Raw genomic sequence first — 18,718 nt, 5'->3', positions numbered from 1 at the left:
TTCCTTTTACGGAAGGTTTTTTGTAGAGAATAGATGATGAAAAAAACACTTAATGAACGGTTTAAAAGAGGAGAAAACAGGGGGAAAAAAGATCATTTAATTTTGAAACATAGTTTTTCTTCAATTTCAACTCCTTAAAATTCAAAATTCAACCGAAAAAAAGAAGAGAAAAACTTGCTAATTCGAATCTTGTTGAAAAAATTAAAAAAAAGAATTTATTCCAAAGACATGCACCTGGGGATAGGTTGATTGTCAACATTAACTGGTCCCTAGTGTGTGAATGTGAGTGTGAATGTTGTCTGTCTGTCTGTGTTGGCTCTACGATGAGGTGGCGACTTGTCCAGGGTGTACGCCGCCTTCCGCCCGATTGTAGCTGATATAGGCGCCCCCGCTACCCCAAAAAAGGGAATAAGCGGTAGAAATGGATGGATGGATGGCATTAGTAATTTTTCCTGATTAAAATTAATTTTAAAATTTTGATGACATGTTTTAAATAGGTTAAAATCCAATCTGCACTTTGTTAGAATATACAACAAATTGGTCCATGCTATAATTTTAACAGACAAATCATTATTTCTTCTAGTTTTTCCAGAACAAACATTTTAAAAGAAATTCAAAAGACTTTGAAATAAGATTTAAATTTGATTCTACACATTTTCTAGATTTGCCAGAATATTTTTTTTGAGTTTTAATCATAATAAGTTTGAAGAAATATTTCACAAATATTCTTCGTCGAAAAGACAGAAGCTAAAACGAAGAAGTAAATTAAAATGTATTTATTATTCTTTACAATAAAAAAAAAAATGTACTTGAACATTGATTTAAATTGTCAGGAAAGAAGAGGAAGGAATCCAAAATGTAAAAAGGTATATGTGTTGAAAAATCCTACGATCATTTTTAAGGTGGTATTTTTTCTCTAAAGTTGTCCTTCTGAAAGTTTTAAGAAGCAAAGTAAAACATAATAAAAATGAATTTATTTAAACAAGTGAAGACTAATGTTTTAAAATATTTTCTTGGATTTCCAAATTCTATTCGAGTTTTGTCTCTCTTAGAATTAAAAATGTCGAGCAAAGCAAAACCAGCTTGCTAGTAAATAAATACAATTTAAAAAAATAGAGGCAGCTCACTGGTAAGTGCTGCTATTCGAGCTATTTTTAGAACAAACCAGCGGGCGACTCATCTGGTCCTTACGGGCTACCTGGTGCCCGCGGGCACCGTGTTGGTGACCCCTGCTCTAGATCGACGCATGCACAGTAACTTTATTGTGAAAACATATCATTTTTGTCAACTGAATTTTTGTTTATATTATTGATATTTTTTTAAATAACTGTTAAAAAATTAAGTGTAAAAAAAATAGTTTTCACTGAATTTCTGAATTTCAAAATTTGGCATAATTTGATGTAAAAAGATAAATTATATTTCATGATTTCACTGTTCAACTTTCGTAATAAAGACACAAATTAACCTAATTTTGTATTACCTGACGCTATCTGGCTGGCATGCTATCTGTTAGCATGCTAACTGTTAGCATTTTAGTTCGGTAGAAAGTGTTCACACAGTTAGAAAAAAAACTGTTACTTCCTTCACTTTTCACAAGTCAAAATGCTCCTTGAAAATGTTTGGTAATTGCTAGCATGTTTAACGCTAGTATGATAGCATTTGAAGTAATCCTTGCTAGTATACATCTCAGGGTCAAATATTTGGTTACTTGACGCATGCTACCTGTTAGCATGTTATAGTTAACTAAGCTAAGGGTTTTTATGATGGCTTTTGTAGATTATTTTGCATGAACAAACCTAAGTGTTGAAATTTGTGTTGCCTGACGCTATCTGGCTAGCCTGCTAGCTGTTAGCATGTCAGCTCAGTAGAAAGCGTTCACACAACTAGAACAAAAAAATTGTTACTTCTTCCACATTTCACAAGTCAAAATGCTCCTTAATAATGTTTGGCAATTGCTAGCATGTTTAACGCTAGCATGTTAGCATTTGAGGTAATCGTTGCTAGTGTACACCTCAGGGTCAAATATTTGGTTACTTGATGCATGCTAACTGTTAGCATGCGTCAAGTAAGCTTTTGTAGATGATGTTGCATGTACACACCTAAGGGTTGTCTTTTGTGTTACCTGACGCTATCTGTCTAGCCTGCTAACTGTTAGCATTTCAGCTTCAGCTTTCTAATTAGTCTACAGTAACTGTTAGCATGTGTAATGAAGGCGAGCCAGTGAATATTGCTAATGTTAGCATGTTATCTTTTTAGTTAATTTTTAAGGTGTTTGCTTCCGGGTAACATTTTTGATTCCTTCATGGATGTTAACTGTTAACAAGCTATCTTTTTAGCTAATTTCAAAAGTTTTTGCCTCTGAGTAAAATGTTTGATTATTTCAGACATGTTAACTGTTAGCTTGCTATCTTTTTAGATAATTTTAAAGGTGTTTGCATCCGGGTAAAATGTTTGATACATTCATACGTGTTAACTGTTAACATGCTATCTTTTTAGATAATTTCAAAGTTTTTTGCTTCCGAGTAAAATGTTTGATTCCTACATGCATGTTAACTGTTAGCATGCTATCTTTTTAGCTAATTTTAAAGGTGTTGCATCTGAGTAAAATGTTTGATTCCTTCAGACATGTTAACTGTTAGCATGCTATCTTTTTAGATAATTTCACAGGTGTTTTCTTCTGAGTAAAATGTTCGATTCCTTCATGCATGTTAACTGTTACATGCTATTTGTTTTAGATAATTTCAAAGGTGTTTGCTTTTGAGTAAAATTTTTGATTCCTTCATATATGTTAACTATTAGCATGCTATCTTTTTAGCTAATTTTAAAGGTATTTGCTTCTAAGTAAAATATTAGATTCTTTCATACATGTTAACTGTTAGCATACTATCGTTTTAGCTAATTTTAAAGGTGTTTGCCTCTGAATAAAATGTTTGATTCCTTCAGACATGTTAACTGATAGCATGCTATCTTTTTAGCTAATTTTAAAGGTGTTTGCCTCTAAATAAAATGTTGATTCCTTCATATATGTTAACTGTTAGCATGCTATCTTTTTAGCTAATTTTAAAGGTGTTTGCTTCTGGGTAAAATATTCGATTCTTTCATACATGTTAACTTTTAGCATGGTTTCTTTTTAGCTAATTTTAAAGGTGTTTGCCTCTAAATAAAATGTTTGATTCCTTCATATATGTTAACTGTTAGCATGCTATCTTTTTAGCTAATTTTAAAGGTGTTTGCTTCTGGGTAAAATATTCGATTCTTTCATACATGTTAACTTTTAGCATGGTTTCTTTTTAGCTAATTTTAAAGGTGTTTTTTCTCTGAATAAAATGTTTGATTCCTTCATATATGTTAACTGTTAGCATGCTATCTTTTTAGCTAATTTTAAAGGTGTTTGCCTCTGAATACAATGTTTGATTCCTTCATATACAGTATGTTAACTGTTAGCATGTTATCTTTTTAGCTAATTTTAAAGGTGTTTGCTTCTGAGTAAAACATTAGATTATTTCATATATGTTAAATGTTAGCTTGCTATCTTTTTAGCTAATTTTAAAGATGTTTGCTTCTGGGTAAAATATTAGATTGTTTCATACATATTAACTTTTAGCATGCTATCTTTTTAGCTAATTTTAAAGGTGTTTGCCTCTGAATACAATGTTTGACTCCTTCATATATGTTAACTGTTAGCATGCTATCTTTTCAGCTAATTTTAAAGGTGTTTTCCTCTGAACACAACATTTGATTCCTTCATATATGTTAACTGTTAGCATGCTATCTTTTTAGCTAAATTTCCAGGTGTACGCTTCAGAGCCAAATGTTTGGGCTACTTTACACATGCTAACTTTAGCGTATGAAAATGCTAACGTTACCATCTTACCCTTTTTAGCTAATTCTACAGTTATACTGTAAGTCTCAGAGGAAAATATTTTGTTATTTCAGGCATGCTAACATTTATGCTAGCCGTTTCTGGTGGTAGACACCCAAGTGTCATTGTGTGGCTACAGGCACGCGTGCGTCATCCGAGGACAAGTGGTGACCTCGGACGGGACGCCGTTGGTGGGCGTCAACATCAGCTTCATCAACAAGCCGGCGTTGGGCTACACCGTCAGCAGGCAGGACGGAAGGTAAGAGACCTCCTTTGATCTGGGCGGCCATGTTGGCACTGAGTGGGCAAAGAAACAAACACATTCTTCTGCCATGGACTGTGGACCATGGACCCTGGAACACGCCAACTCTGAGAAGCTGCCTTGGCCCTGCAGCAAGGCACACTTTGTCCTTATATTCTTTGACAAGAGCACATCTTCACCTATTCAAGGAGACAAATTTAATATTATAATTAATTGTATTGTTATTACATTATTGGCCCTGCGATGGGGTGGGGACTTGTCCAGGTTTTACGCCGCCTTCTGCCTGATTGTAGCTGAGATAGGCACCAGCGCCCCCTGCGACCCCAAAGGGAATAAGCGGCAGAAAAATGGATAGATGGATATTACATTGTTATTATATTTATTACATTATTGTATACGTGTTGTCAGTGATATCAGTATCATATATCAATTTGTATCAATGCTGCGATAGATAGGAATATCATATCAAAGATATCAATGTCATTGATATCAGTATCAGATACCAATGGATATCAAAATCAGATATCAATTTTGTCATTGATATCAGTATCAGATACCAATTGATATCAATATCCGATATCAATGCTGCTAATGATATCAATATCAGGGATTAATGTTGTCATTGGTATCTGTATCAGATAACATTGATATCTGATACAGATACCAATGACAATGATAATGATATCAATGATATCAATATCAGATATCAATTGATATCAGATATCAATTTTGTCATTGATTTTAGTATTAGATACCAATTTGTATCAATATCAGTTATCAATGTTGTCATTGATATCAATATCGGATATCAATTAATATCAATGCTGTCTTTGATATCAGTATCAGGTACCAATATTGTCAATATCAGATATCAATGTCATTGATATCATTATCGGATATCAATTTTGTCAATGATATCAGACATCAGTGTGATGTCTATATCAGATATACATGTTGTCAATGATATCAATAATGGGTTATATCTATATCAAACATCAGTTGTGTCAGTGATATCATTTTTAGATATCAATGACATCATTGATATCAATATCAGATATCAATTGATATCAATACTGTCAAAAATATCAGTATCAGATTGAATTATTGTCATTGATATCAATATCAGATATAAATTAATATCAATATCAGATAGTCATTTTGTCATTGATATCCTTATAAGATACCAATTGGTATCAATATCAGATATCAATGCTGCTAATGATATCAACATCATGGATTAATGTTTTCATTGGTATCTGTACCAGATATCAATGTTGTCAATGTTATCAATATCAGATATAATTTTTGTCATCGATTTCAATATCAGTTATCAGACATCAATTTTGTCATTGATATTAGTATCAGATACCAATTGATATCAATATTGTCATTGATATCAATATCAGATATCAGTTAATAGCAATGCTGTCATTGATATCAGTATCAGATATCAATATTGTGAATGGTGTCAATATCAGATATCAATTGATATCAAGGTTGTCATTGATATCATTACCAGATATCAATTTTGTCAATAATATCAGATATCAGTGTGATATCTATATCAGATATATGTGTTGTCAATGATAATAATGGGTTATACAGTAACATCAGTTATGTCTTTGATATCATTATTAGATATCAATATTTGATATCAATATCAAATATCTATTGATATCAATACTGTCGATAATATCAGTATCAGATAGAAGTAGTGTCATTTATATCAATATCAGATAACAATGTTGTCAAAAATACCACTATCAGATATCAGTGTGGTCATTGATATAAGTATCAAATATCAATTGATATCAGTGTTGTTATTGATATCCATATCAGATACCAGTGTTTGTCATTGATAAACATGGATATTGAGTGACATTCCCTAAACCAAACATGAATATTAAGTGACTCTCTCTAAACCAAACATGATAAAAACATGAATATTTAGTGACTCTCCCTAAACCAAACATGATACAAAGTTGAATATTTAATGACTCTCCCTTAACATAACATGATACAAACATGAATTTTTAGTGACACTCCCTAAACCAAACATGATTAAAAACATGAATATTTAGTGACACTCCCTGAACCAAACATGATAAGCATATGAATATTTAGTGACACTCCCTGAACCAAAGTTGATACAAAGGTGAATAGTTAATGACTCTTCCTAAACATAACATGATACAAACATGAATATTTAGTGACACTCCCTAAACCAAACATGATTAATAACATGGATATTTAGTGACACTCCCTAAACCAAACATGATAAAAATATGAATATTTAGTGACACTCCCTGAACCAAAGATGATAAAAACATGAATATTCAGTGACACTCTCTAAACCAAACATGATTAAAAACATGAATATTCAGTGACACTCCCTAAACCCATCCATCCATCCATTTGCTACCGCTTATTCCCTTTTGGGGTCGCGGGGGGCGCTGTACCTATCTCAGCTACAACCAGGCGGAAGGCGGGGTACACCCTGGACAAGTCACCACCTCATCGCAGGGCCAACACAGATAGACAGACAACATTCACACTCACATTCACACACTAGGGCCAATTTAGTGTTGCCAATCAACCTATCCCCAGGTGCATGTCTTTGGAAGTGGGAGGAAGCCGGAGTACCCGGAGGGAACCCACGCATTCACGGGGAGAATATGCAAACTCCACACAGAAAGATCCCAAGCCTGGATTTGAACCCAGGACTGCAGGAACTTCGTACTGTGAGGCAGACGCACTAACCCTTCTTCCACCGTGATGCCCCTCCCTAAACCAAACATGATAAAAATATGAATATTTAGTGACACTCCCTGAACCAAAGATGATTAAAAAATATGAATATTTAGTGACACTCCCTGAACCAAAGATGATAAAAACATGAATATTCAGTGACACTCTCTAAACCAAACATGATTAAAAATATGAATATTTAGTGACACTCCCTGAACCAAATTATGATAAAAACATGAATATTTAGTGACTCTCCCTAAACCAAACGTGATACAAAGGTGAATATTTAATGATTCTCCCTAAACATAACATGATACAAACATGAATATTTAGTGACACTCCCTAAACCAAACATGATTGAAACATGAATATTTAGTGACTCTCTCTAAACCAAACATGATACAAATGTGAATATATAATGACTCTCCCTAAACATAACATGATACAAACATGAATATTTAGTGACACTCCCTAAACCAAACATGATAAATATATGAATATTTAGTGACACTCCCTAAACCAAGGTCTCTGATGGCGTCCTCAGCTTCGACCTCCTGACCAATGGGGGCATCGCGGTGGCCTTGCACTTTGAGCGCGCTCCCTTCATCGCCCAAGAGCACACTCTCTGGTTGCCGTGGGGACGCTTCTTCGTCATGGATACCATCGTCATGCGCCACGAGGAGAACGACATCCCCAGCTGCGACCTCAGTGGCTTCGCCCGGCCCAGCCCGGTGGTCACGCCGGCGCCGCTCACCGCCTTCGCCGGATCCTGCGGCGAGAGGGGCACGGTGGTTCCTGAGATCCAGGTGACACACACACACACACACACACACACACACACACACACTCACACACTCTATAATAGTTGATAACAAAACTATAATAGTTAATAGCATAAAAGTAGCATAAAAGCTACCATAGTTAACATGGAGTGTGTGTCATACAAACATGGAGTGTGTGTATGTCATCATACAAACATGGTGTGTGTGTGTGTGTGTGTGTGTGTGTGTGTGTGTGTGTGTGTGTGTGTGTGTGTGTGTGTGTGTGTGTGTGTGTGTGTGTGTGTGTGTGTGTAGACTCTGCAGGAGGAAGTGAGGATCCCAGGTACAGACATGAGACTAGTGTACCTGAGCAGCAGGACGTCAGGCTACAAGTCCATGCTGAAGGTGGCGCTCACACACTCCACCATCCCCTTCAACCTGATGAAGGTGCACCTGATGGTGGCCGTGGAGGGTCGCCTCTTCAGGAAGTTCTTTCCCGCCGCCCCCAACCTCTCCTACGACTTTGTGTGGGACAAAACTGACGTGTACGGCCAGAAGGTCTACGGCTTGTCCCAGGCCTTTGGTAAACTATTATGTATACTTGTTTCAAATTATTATTACTATTATTATAATTATTATTAGTAGTAGTATTTTTTTGTATTTATTTATTTATTATTATTGTTATTATTATTAATATGATGATGATGATGATGATTATTATTATTATTATTATGTATTTATATTTATTTACTCTTATTGTTATTATGATTATTATTATTATTATTATTATTATTAGTAGTAGTAGTAGTAAAATTAGTATTAGTATTATTGTTGGTATTGTTATTATTTATTTATTTAATTATGTATTATTATTGTTATTGTTATTATTGTTTTTATAATTATTATTATCATTATTGTGGTTATTATTGTTATTATCAATATTATTATTTTCATCATAACTATTTTTGTATTTATTATTATTATTATTATTATTGTCATTGTTATTACTATTGTTATTATTATTATTAATATAGTATGATTATTAATATTATTGTTATAATTATTATTTATTTATTTACTGCTATTATTATTAGTAGTAGTAGTAGTAGTAGTAGTATTAGTATTACTTGTTTTGTATTTATTTGTATTTTTTATTATTTTGATTATCATTATTAGTAGTAGTAGTATAATTAGTATTATTTATATTGTTGTTATTGTTTATTTATTTATTTATTATTATTTGTTTCAGTATTGTTATTGTTTTTATAGTTATTCTTCTTATTATTATTAATCATTATCATTATTATGATTATTATTGTTATTAATCTATTATTATTATTGGTATTATTATTATTATTATTGTTGTTGTTGTTGTTGTTGTTGTTATTATTATTATTGTTGATGTTCTTATCAAATCAAATCAAAACCAACTTTATTTATAAAGCACATTTAAAATTTACCACGGGGGTAGCCAAAGTTCTGTACAATGGACAGGTTAAAAGATAATACGAGGACCGAGCAAACAACACAACACAAACAGAACATGATAAAAGATAAATAAATAAAACATAAAAACAGGTTCGCAGCAGGTGTATAATGCAGGATGGATATCACTCAGTGTTAAAAGCCAAGGAATAAAAGTATGTTTTTAAGAGAGATTTAAAAACAGGAAGAGAGGAGGCTTGTCTAACACTCAGAGGTAGGTCGTTCCAGAGCTTGGGAGCAGCAGCGGCGAAAGCTCTGTCACCTCTGAGCTTCAGCCTTGTGTCAGGGACCGTCAGTAGCAGCTGATCGGCTGATCTTAGGGATCGGGTGTGGCAGTAAGGCTGAAGGAGGTCCGAGAGATATGTTGGCGCGAGGTTGTTTAGACATTTAAAAGCAAATAGAACGAGTTTAAAATTGATTCGATAACGCACAGGGACCCAGTGAAGGGACGCTAATATAGGGGTGATGTGCTCACGTCTGCGGGTCCGTGTTAGCAGACGAGCAGCAGAGTTCTGCACAAGCTGCAGGCGGGCGAGGGAGGCCTGGCTAATGCCGACATACAGGGTGTTGCATTATTATAAACCATTCGAGATAAAGGCGTGACTTAATTTCTCGAGATCATGTCCTGACAGAAGCGGTTTCACTTTCGCTATTTGGCGTAGTTGATAAAAGCTTTTTTGAACGACGCTGCTGATTTGTTTTTCGAATTTAAAATCTGAGTCGAGCTTTACCCCCCAGGTTTGTGACACAGTCGCTGAGATACGGGGTCAGAGTTGGGGGAGGGAGAGCAACTTAGACCGAACAACATAACTTCTGTTTTGTCTTGATTTAGACTCAGGAAGTTAGCTGAAAGCCAGGCTTTGATGTCGCGCAGGCAGTCAATGAGACGTTGAACCGTGTTATTTTGTGTCATGGGAAAATAGATCTGGCAATCATCGGCATAAAAATGAAATGCCATACCATACTTCCTAAAAATAGAACCAAGGGGGAGAAGGTAAAGCGCAAATAGGATTGGGGCAAGGATTTTATGGACAGAATTTCTAGGCGCAGTCAAGGCGTTGAGGGGTTCCGGTTTGGTGACCGCAGGATTAGGTCTCTGATTTTTGCAGATGATGTGGTCCTGATGGCTTCATCTGACCGGGATCTTCAGCTCTCACTGGATCGGTTTGCAGCCGAGTGTGAAGCGACCGGAATGAGAATCAGCACCTCCAAGTCCGAGTCCATGGTTCTTGCCCGGAAAAGGGTGGAGTGACATCTCCGGGTTGGGGAGGAGACCCTGGCCCAAGTGGAGGAATTCAAGTACCTAGGAGTCTTGTTCACAAGTGGGGGAAGAGTGGATCGTGAGATCGACAGGCGGATCGGTGCGGCGTATTCAGTAATGCGGACTTTGTACCGATCCGTTGTGGTGAAGAAGGAGCTGAGCCGGAAGGCAAAGCTCTCAATTTACCGGTTGATCCACGTTCCCATCCTCACCTATGGTCATGAGCTTTGGGTCATGACCGAAAGGATTAGATCACGGGTACAAGCGGCCGAAATGAGTTTCCTCCGCCGTGTGGCGGGGCTCTCCCTTAGAGATAGGGTGAGAAGCTCTGCCATCCGGGAGGAACTCAAAGTAAAGCCGCTGCTCCTCCACATCGAGAGGAGCCAGATGAGGTGGTTCGGGCATCTGGTCAGGATGCCACCCGAACGCCTCCCTAGGGAGGTGTTTAGGGCACGTCCAACTGGTAGGAGGCCACGAGGAAGACCCAGGACACGTTGGGAAGACTATGTCTCCCGGCTGGCCTGGGAACGCCTCGGGATCCCCCGGGAAGAGCTGTACGAAGTGGCTAGGGAGAGGGAAGTCTGGGTTTCCCTGCTTAGGCCGTTGCCCCCGCGACCCGACCTCGGATAAGCGGAAGAAATTTGATATTGCCTCAAGGGCCAAATGAAATTACACGGGGGCCAGAGTTTGACACCCATGATCAACACCAACAGATTTGGGAGCATCTATGACAGTGTTAATAGTTTTGAACAGAACTCTGGGGTTGTTACAGTTAGAAGATATAATCTGTTTATTATGGTATGGTATCATGGTACAGGCGTCACTTCTTCGTGCAGTATTTGTGGAATATTACTTCTTCAAGTAGTTTGCTTGTAACGTTACTCTTTCTTGCAGTATTTGTGGAATATTACTTCTTTTTTGCAGTAGTTGCGGAAAAGTCAGTTTTGTAGTATTTTTCAAATGTTACTTCTTCTTGTAGTATTTGTGGAATATTATGTAACGGTACAGGGGGAGAAACATAATATACGGAGACAGGGACGTCGTTAGCATGCAGCGTGATTATAGAAATATACAAATATATGTGAAGTGTGTGTTTTTACCAAATGTATAAGGTGTGACTATGTGTTGCAGATATATGAGGATTGTTATCAGGTGGTGTTGAAGGTTTGTGTTGAGATTGGTGCGGAAGCCCAGAAAGGGCAAGGCAGGCTCGTAGGTCTAGGGGACAGGCAGGAGGTCAGGGGCTGGAACGAAACGTCGTGGTCAAAAGGCAGGCGTGATGTCGAGAACCAGGGAGGCAGGAAAGAGTCCAGAGGGGATCCAGGGAGACGAGACATACACCTCGAAACCAGGGGATGACGAAGGGTTGCTGGATAACGACACAGGAAAAGACACAGTTAGAGCGATGGAGGGGAAACACAAACAACGAGGAAGCACATGAGCAAAGTAGGAGAGACTTGAGAGGATTACTGTGTAAGTACATGTAGCTACGTTCTGGCACTGGAACGCAAGACAATCTGGCTGAAGAAGGCAGGACTCTCATCAGCGTTAGGTGTACTGGTAGCAGAGTGACTGCAGCTGCGTGGAGGCGGGACCGCCGCCGGAGAGGATTACCCGTGGGCGTGTCCCGAGGTGTGCTCAGCGGAGTAAAAGGCGGCAGGTGTATGAACTGTAACATAATACTTCTTTTTGCAGTATTTGTTGAAAAGTACTTCTTCTAGTAGTATTTGTTGAATATTACTTATTCTAGGAGTATTTGTGGAACATTACTTCTTCTTTCAGTATTTGTGTTGTACTACTTCTTCTTTCAGTATTTGTCTAATATTACTTATTCTTGCAGTATTTATGGAATATTATTTCCGCTGGAAGTATTTGTCTAATATTACTCCTAGCCGTACGCTTGTAATATCACTTCTTCTTGTAGTATTTGTGTAACGTTATCTTTTTAGTAGTGTATGCGTGATACTGCTTTTTCTATTAGTACATGTGCGATATTACTTCTACTAGTAGTATTTGTGTATTATTACTTCTTCTGGTAGTATGTGTGTAATATTACTTATTGTAGGAGTATGTGTGTAATATTACTTCCCTAGTAGTACAGTATGTGTAATACTACTACTTAATGGTATAGTATGTGTGTAATATTACCTTTTAGTAGTCCTGTTTGTGTATTATTGTAGTACAATATGTGTGTAATATAGTATTACAGTATGTGTGCAATATTACCTTTTAGTAGTACTGTGTGTGTATTATTGTACTACAATATGTGTTTAATATAGTATTACAGTGTGTGTGTAATATTGTAGTACAATAAGTGTGTAATATTGAAGTGGAGTACGTGTGTAATATAGTAGTACAGTACATGTGTAATATTGTAGTACAATACGTGTGTAATAATGTAGTGCAGTATGTGTTTAATATAGTAGTACAGAACATTTGTGATATAGTAGTGCAGTATGTGTGTAATATTGTAGCACAGTATTTGTGTAATATTGTAGTACAGTACGTGTGTAATATTGCAGTACAGTATGTGTGTAATATAGTAGTAGAGAATGTGTGTAATGTGTAATATTGTAATACAATACGTGTGTAATGATGTAGTGCAGTAAGTCTGTAATGTAGTATTACAGTATGTGTGTATTATTGTAGTACAGTATGTGTGTAATATAGTAGTACAGTACATGTGTAATATTGTAGTACAATACGTGTGTAATAATGTAGTGCAGTATGTGTGTAATATTGTAGCACAGTATTTGTGTAATATTGTAGTACAGTACATGTGTAATATTGCAGTACAGTATGTGTGTAATATAGTAGTAGAGTATGTGTGTAATATTGTAGTACAACACGTGTGTAATATTGTAGTGCAGTAAGTCTGTAATGTAGTATTACAGTATGTGTGTATTATTGTAGTACAGTATGTGTGTAATATAGTAATACAGTACATGTGTAATATTGTAGTACAATACGTGTGTAATAATGTAGTGCAGTATGTGTGGAATATAGTACAACAGAACATTTGTAATATAGTAGTACAGTATGTGTGTAATATTGCAGTACTATATGTGTGTGTAATACTCCTGTGTTGTGTTGAAGTGTCAGTGGGTCTAGAGTACGAGTCGTGTGCAGACGTGGTCGTTTGGGAGAAAAGGACGGCAATTCTTCAAGGCTATGAGAGCACAGCATCCAATCTGGGAGGATGGACCTTGGACTACCATCACGCTCTCAACCTACAGAGTGGTGAGTACACTTCACTACTTTTGTTTACGCCATTGTGGCAGCACACTAATAATGTATGACATAAATATAAACATAAATGTATGATATAAATACAAACATAAATGTATCACATAAATATAAACATAAATGTATGATATAAATGTAGACCTAAATGTATGATATAAATAAAAGCATAAATGAATATAATGTAAACATAAATGTATGATATTCATATAAACATAAATGTGAGACATAAAGATAAACATAAATGTATGATATAAATGCAAACATAAATGTATAATATATATGCAAACATGAATGTGTAATATAAGTATAAACATACATGTTTAATATAAATACAAACATAGATATACGATTTAAATATAAACATAAATGTATGACATCAATGTAAACATACATGTATGATATGAATGTAAACATACATGTATGATGATATAAATGTAAACATACATGTATGATATAGATGTAAACATAAATGTACGACATAAATATAAACATAAATGTATGATATAAATATAAACATAAAAATAAACATAAATGTATGATACATATATATAAACATGCATGTATGATATAAATGTAAACCTAAATGTATGATATGAATGAAAGTATAAATGAATGATATAATGCAAAAATGTATTTATTATTTAAATGTACACATAAATGTATGATATGAATGAAAGCATAAATGAATTATATGATGTAAACATAAATGTCTGGCATGAATAAAAACATAAATGTATAGTATAAATGTAAACATACATGTATAATATAAATATAAACATACATGTATGATATAAATGTAAACCTAAATGTATTATATGAATGAAAACATAAATTAATGATATAATGTAAACATGAATGTATGATATAAATGTAAACATAAATGAATGATATAATATACACATAACTGTATGATATAATACAAACATAAATGTAAACATACATGTATGATATAAATGTAAACCTAAATGTATGATATGAATGAAACATATATGAATTATATAATGTAGACATAAATGTATGATATAAATGTAAACATAAGTAGAAACACAAATGTATGATATTAATGTAACCAAAAATGTATTATGTAAATGTAAACATAAATGTATGATATACATGTAAACATAAATATATGACATAAATATAAACATAAATGTTAGTATAAATGTATAATATAAACATACATTTTTGATATAAATATAAACAAATGTATGACATAAATGTAAACATGCATGAATGATATAAATGTACACATAAATGTATGACATAAATAAAAAATAAATGTATGCCATAAATGTAAACATAAATGTATGATATAAATGTAAACATAATTATAAACACAAATGTATGATATAAATGTAACCAAAAATATATTACGTAAATGTAAACATAAATGTATGATATACATGTAAACATAAATATATGACATAAATATAAACATAAATGTATAGTATAAATGTATAATATAAACATACATTTTTGATATAAATATAAACAAATGTATGAAATAAATGTAAACATGCATGAATGATATGAATGTACACATAAATGTATGACATAAATAAAAAAATAAATGTATGCCATAAATGTAAACATAAATGTACGATATAAATGTAAACATAATTATAAACACAAATGTATGATACAAATGTAACCAAAAATGTATTATGTAAATGTAAACATAACTGTATGATATACATGTAAAAATAAATATGTGACATAAATATAAACATAAATGTATAGTATAAATGTATAATATAAACATACATTTTTGATATAAATATAAACAAATGTATGACATAAATGTTAACATAAATGTATGACATAAATAAAAACATTAATGTATGCCATAAATGTAAACATAATTATAAACACAAATGTATGATATAAATGTAACCAAAAATGTATTACCTTTGTGCAGGTATCCTCCACATGGGCAACGGGGAGAACATCTTCATCTCCCAGCAGCCGCCCGTCATGGGCAGCGTGATGGGAAACGGGCGGCGCCGCAGCATCTCCTGCCCCAGCTGTAACGGCATGGCGGACGGCAACAAGCTGCTGGCGCCCGTGGCGTTGGCGTGCGGCTGGGACGGCAGCCTGTACGTGGGCGACTTCAACTACGTGCGGAGGATCTACACCACCGGGAACGTCACCAGCGTGCTGGAGCTCAGGTGAGGACACACAAGATGGATTTATAAATAATACATTCATTTAAAACATACCTCTACAGTGGGACCTCCATTCACTAACGCCTCCATCTGCACTCTTTTCTGATTACATAGCAATATGAACACCATTAACGTCTAAAAAAAAGATGTGTAGCTCCTCCTCTAAATGCAAGTGCTCCTACAGCAGGAATACAAATTATGTCTTCTCACAAACTACAAAAGACACCAACACACTGCAGGCGACTTTATTTTGTGTCATTAAAGATGTATTTATGTTCTTTTTGAGCCGTTTGAAAAAGCACAATGTTTCAAACATATTTCATTACAGCAAACTAAATGTCCGTTCATGGGGTTAAAACTTGGAAGTTATCTGTCTAGTGTACACTTTTCAATGGTGAAAAATTATGTACTTATTCACATACATACATGTATATACGTATATACAAACCCCGTTTCCATATGAGTTGGTAAATTGTGTTAGATGTAGATATAAACGGAATACAATGATTTGCAAATCGTTATCAACCCATATTCAGTTGAATGCACTTCAAAGACAACATATTTGATGTTCAAAGTCATAAGCTTTATTTTTGTATTTTTTGCAAATAATTAACTTAGAATTTCATGGCTGCAACATGTGTCAAAGTAGTTGGGAAAGGGCATGTTCAACACTGTGTTACATCACCTTTTCTTTTAACAACACTCAATAAACGTTTGGGAACTGAGGAAACTATTTGTTGAAGCTTTGAAAGTGTTTTATGTAGGGCTTCAGTCGTTCAACAATCCGGGGTCTCCGCTGTCGTATTTTACGCTTCATATTGCACCACACATTTTTGATGGGAGACAGGTCTGGACTGCAGGCGGGCCAGGAAAGTACCTGCACTCTTTTTTTTTACGAAGCAATGCTGTTGTAACACGTGCTGAATGTGGCTTGGCATTGTCTTGCTGAAATAAGCAGGGGCGTCCATGAAAAAGACGGCGCTTAGATGGCAGCATATGTTGTTCCAAAACCTGTATGTACCTTTCAGCATTAATTGTGCCTTCACAGATGTGTAAGTTACCCATGCCTTGGGAACCAATGCACCCCCATACCATCACAGATGCTGGGTTTTGAACTTTGTGTCGATAACAGTCTAGATGGTTCGCTTCCCCTTTGGTCCGGATGACACGATGTCGAATATTTCCAAAAACAATTTGAAATGTGGACTCGTCAGACCACAGAACACTTTTCCACTTTGCATCAGTCCATCTTAGATGATCTCGGGCCCAGAGAAGCCGGCGACGTTTCTGGATGTTGTTGATAAATGGCTTTCGCTTTGCGTAGTAGAACTTTAACTTGCACTTACAGATGTAGCGAAGAACTGTATTTAGTGACAGTGGTTTTCTGAAGTGTTCCTGAGCCCATGTGGTGATATATTTTAGAGATTGATGTAGGTTTTTGATACAGTGTCGTCTGAGGGATCGAAGGTCACAGTCATTCAATGTTGGTTTCCGCCCATGCCGCTTACGTGGAGTGATTCTCCAGATTCTCTGAACCTTTTAATGATATTATGGACCGCAGATGTTAAAATCCCTAAATTTCTTGTAATTGCACTTTGAGAAGCGTTGTTCTTAAACTGTTTGACTATTTGCTCACGCAGTTGTGGACGGTTGTGAAAGACTGAGCATTTTTAGGGAAGCTGTTTTGATACCCAATCATGGCACCCACCTGTTCAAAATTAGCCTGCACACACTGTGGACCAGCTCTATACTCTCGGCAGGGTTCTTGAGGGTGCATGGGAGTTTGCCCAACCACTCTACATGTGATTTGTGGACTTGGAGAAGGCATTCGACCGTGTCCCTCAGGAAGTCCTGTGGGGAGTGCTCAGAGAGTATGGGGTATCGGACTGTCTTATCGTGGCGGTCCGCTCCCTGTATGATCAGTGTCAGAGCTTGGTCTGCATTGCTGGCAGTAAGTCGGACCCGTTTCCAGTGAAGGTTGGACTCCACCAAGGCTGTCCTTTGTCACCGATTCTGTTCATAACTTTTATGGACAGAATTTTATAGGCGCAGTCAAGGCGTTGAGGGGTTCCGGTTTGGTGACCGCAGGATTAGGTCTCTGCTTTTTGCAGATGATGTGTTCCTGATGGCTTCATCTGGCCGGGATCTTCAGCTCTCACTGGATCGGTTCGCAGCCGAGTGTGAAGCGACCGGAATGAGAATCAGCACCTCCAAGTCCGAATCCATGGTTCTCGCCTGGAAAAGGATGGAGTGCCATCTCCGGGTTGGGGAGGAGACCCTGCCCCAAGTGGAGGAGTTCAAGTACCTAGGAGTCCTGTTCACGAGTAGGGGAGGAGTGGATCGTGAGATCGACAGGCGGATCGATGCGGCGTCTTCAGTAATGCGGACGTTGTATCGATCCGTTGTGGTGAAGAAGGAGCTGAGCCGGAAGGCAAAGCTCTCAATTTACCGATCGATCTACGTTCCCATCCTCACCTATGGTCATGAGCTTTGGGTCATGACCGAAAGGATAAGATCACGGGTACAAGCGGCCGAAATGAGTTTCCTCCGCCGGGTGGCGGGGCTCTCCCTTAGAGATAGGGTGAGAAGCTCTACCATCCGGGAGGAACTCAAAGTAAAGCCGCTGCTCCTCCACATCGAGAGGAGCCAGATGAGGTGGCTCGGGCATCTGGTCAGGATGCCACCCGAACGCCTCCCTAGGGAGGTGTTTAGGGCACGTCCAACCAGTAGGAGGCCACGGGGAAGACCCAGGACACGTTGGGAAGACTATGTCTCCCGGATGGCCTGGGAACGCCTCAGGATCCCCCGGGAAGACCTAGACAAAGTTGCTGGGGAGAGGGAAGTCTGGGCTTCCCTGCTTAGGCTGCTGCCCAAGCGACCCGACCTTGGATAAGCGGAAGATGAGGGATTGATGGATGGATGGACCTG

The 18,718-nt window shown here is 36.6% G+C and overlaps 1 protein-coding gene across 9 annotated transcripts in view; it reads left to right on the top strand.

Annotated features, from left to right (window-relative positions):
- Positions 1-18,718, top strand: part of tenm4 (teneurin transmembrane protein 4) — a 343,760-nt gene that overhangs the window by 244,476 nt on the left and 80,566 nt on the right. For all 9 annotated transcript variants that reach the window (XM_061877994.1, XM_061877993.1, XM_061877991.1 and 6 more), the window contains 5 exons: positions 4,002-4,121; positions 7,417-7,678; positions 7,949-8,216; positions 13,476-13,619; positions 15,544-15,793. In XM_061877994.1, coding sequence (XP_061733978.1) covers positions 4,002-4,121; positions 7,417-7,678; positions 7,949-8,216; positions 13,476-13,619; positions 15,544-15,793 — 1,044 coding nt within the window. The remainder of the gene's footprint in view (positions 1-4,001; positions 4,122-7,416; positions 7,679-7,948; positions 8,217-13,475; positions 13,620-15,543; positions 15,794-18,718) is intronic.

This window comes from Nerophis ophidion, linkage group LG18, assembly GCF_033978795.1.
Source record: "Nerophis ophidion isolate RoL-2023_Sa linkage group LG18, RoL_Noph_v1.0, whole genome shotgun sequence".
Classification (NCBI taxonomy): domain Eukaryota; kingdom Metazoa; phylum Chordata; class Actinopteri; order Syngnathiformes; family Syngnathidae; genus Nerophis; species Nerophis ophidion.
Note: the sequence above shows the minus strand (reverse complement) of the source record. Positions and strands in the feature narration are given on the sequence as shown.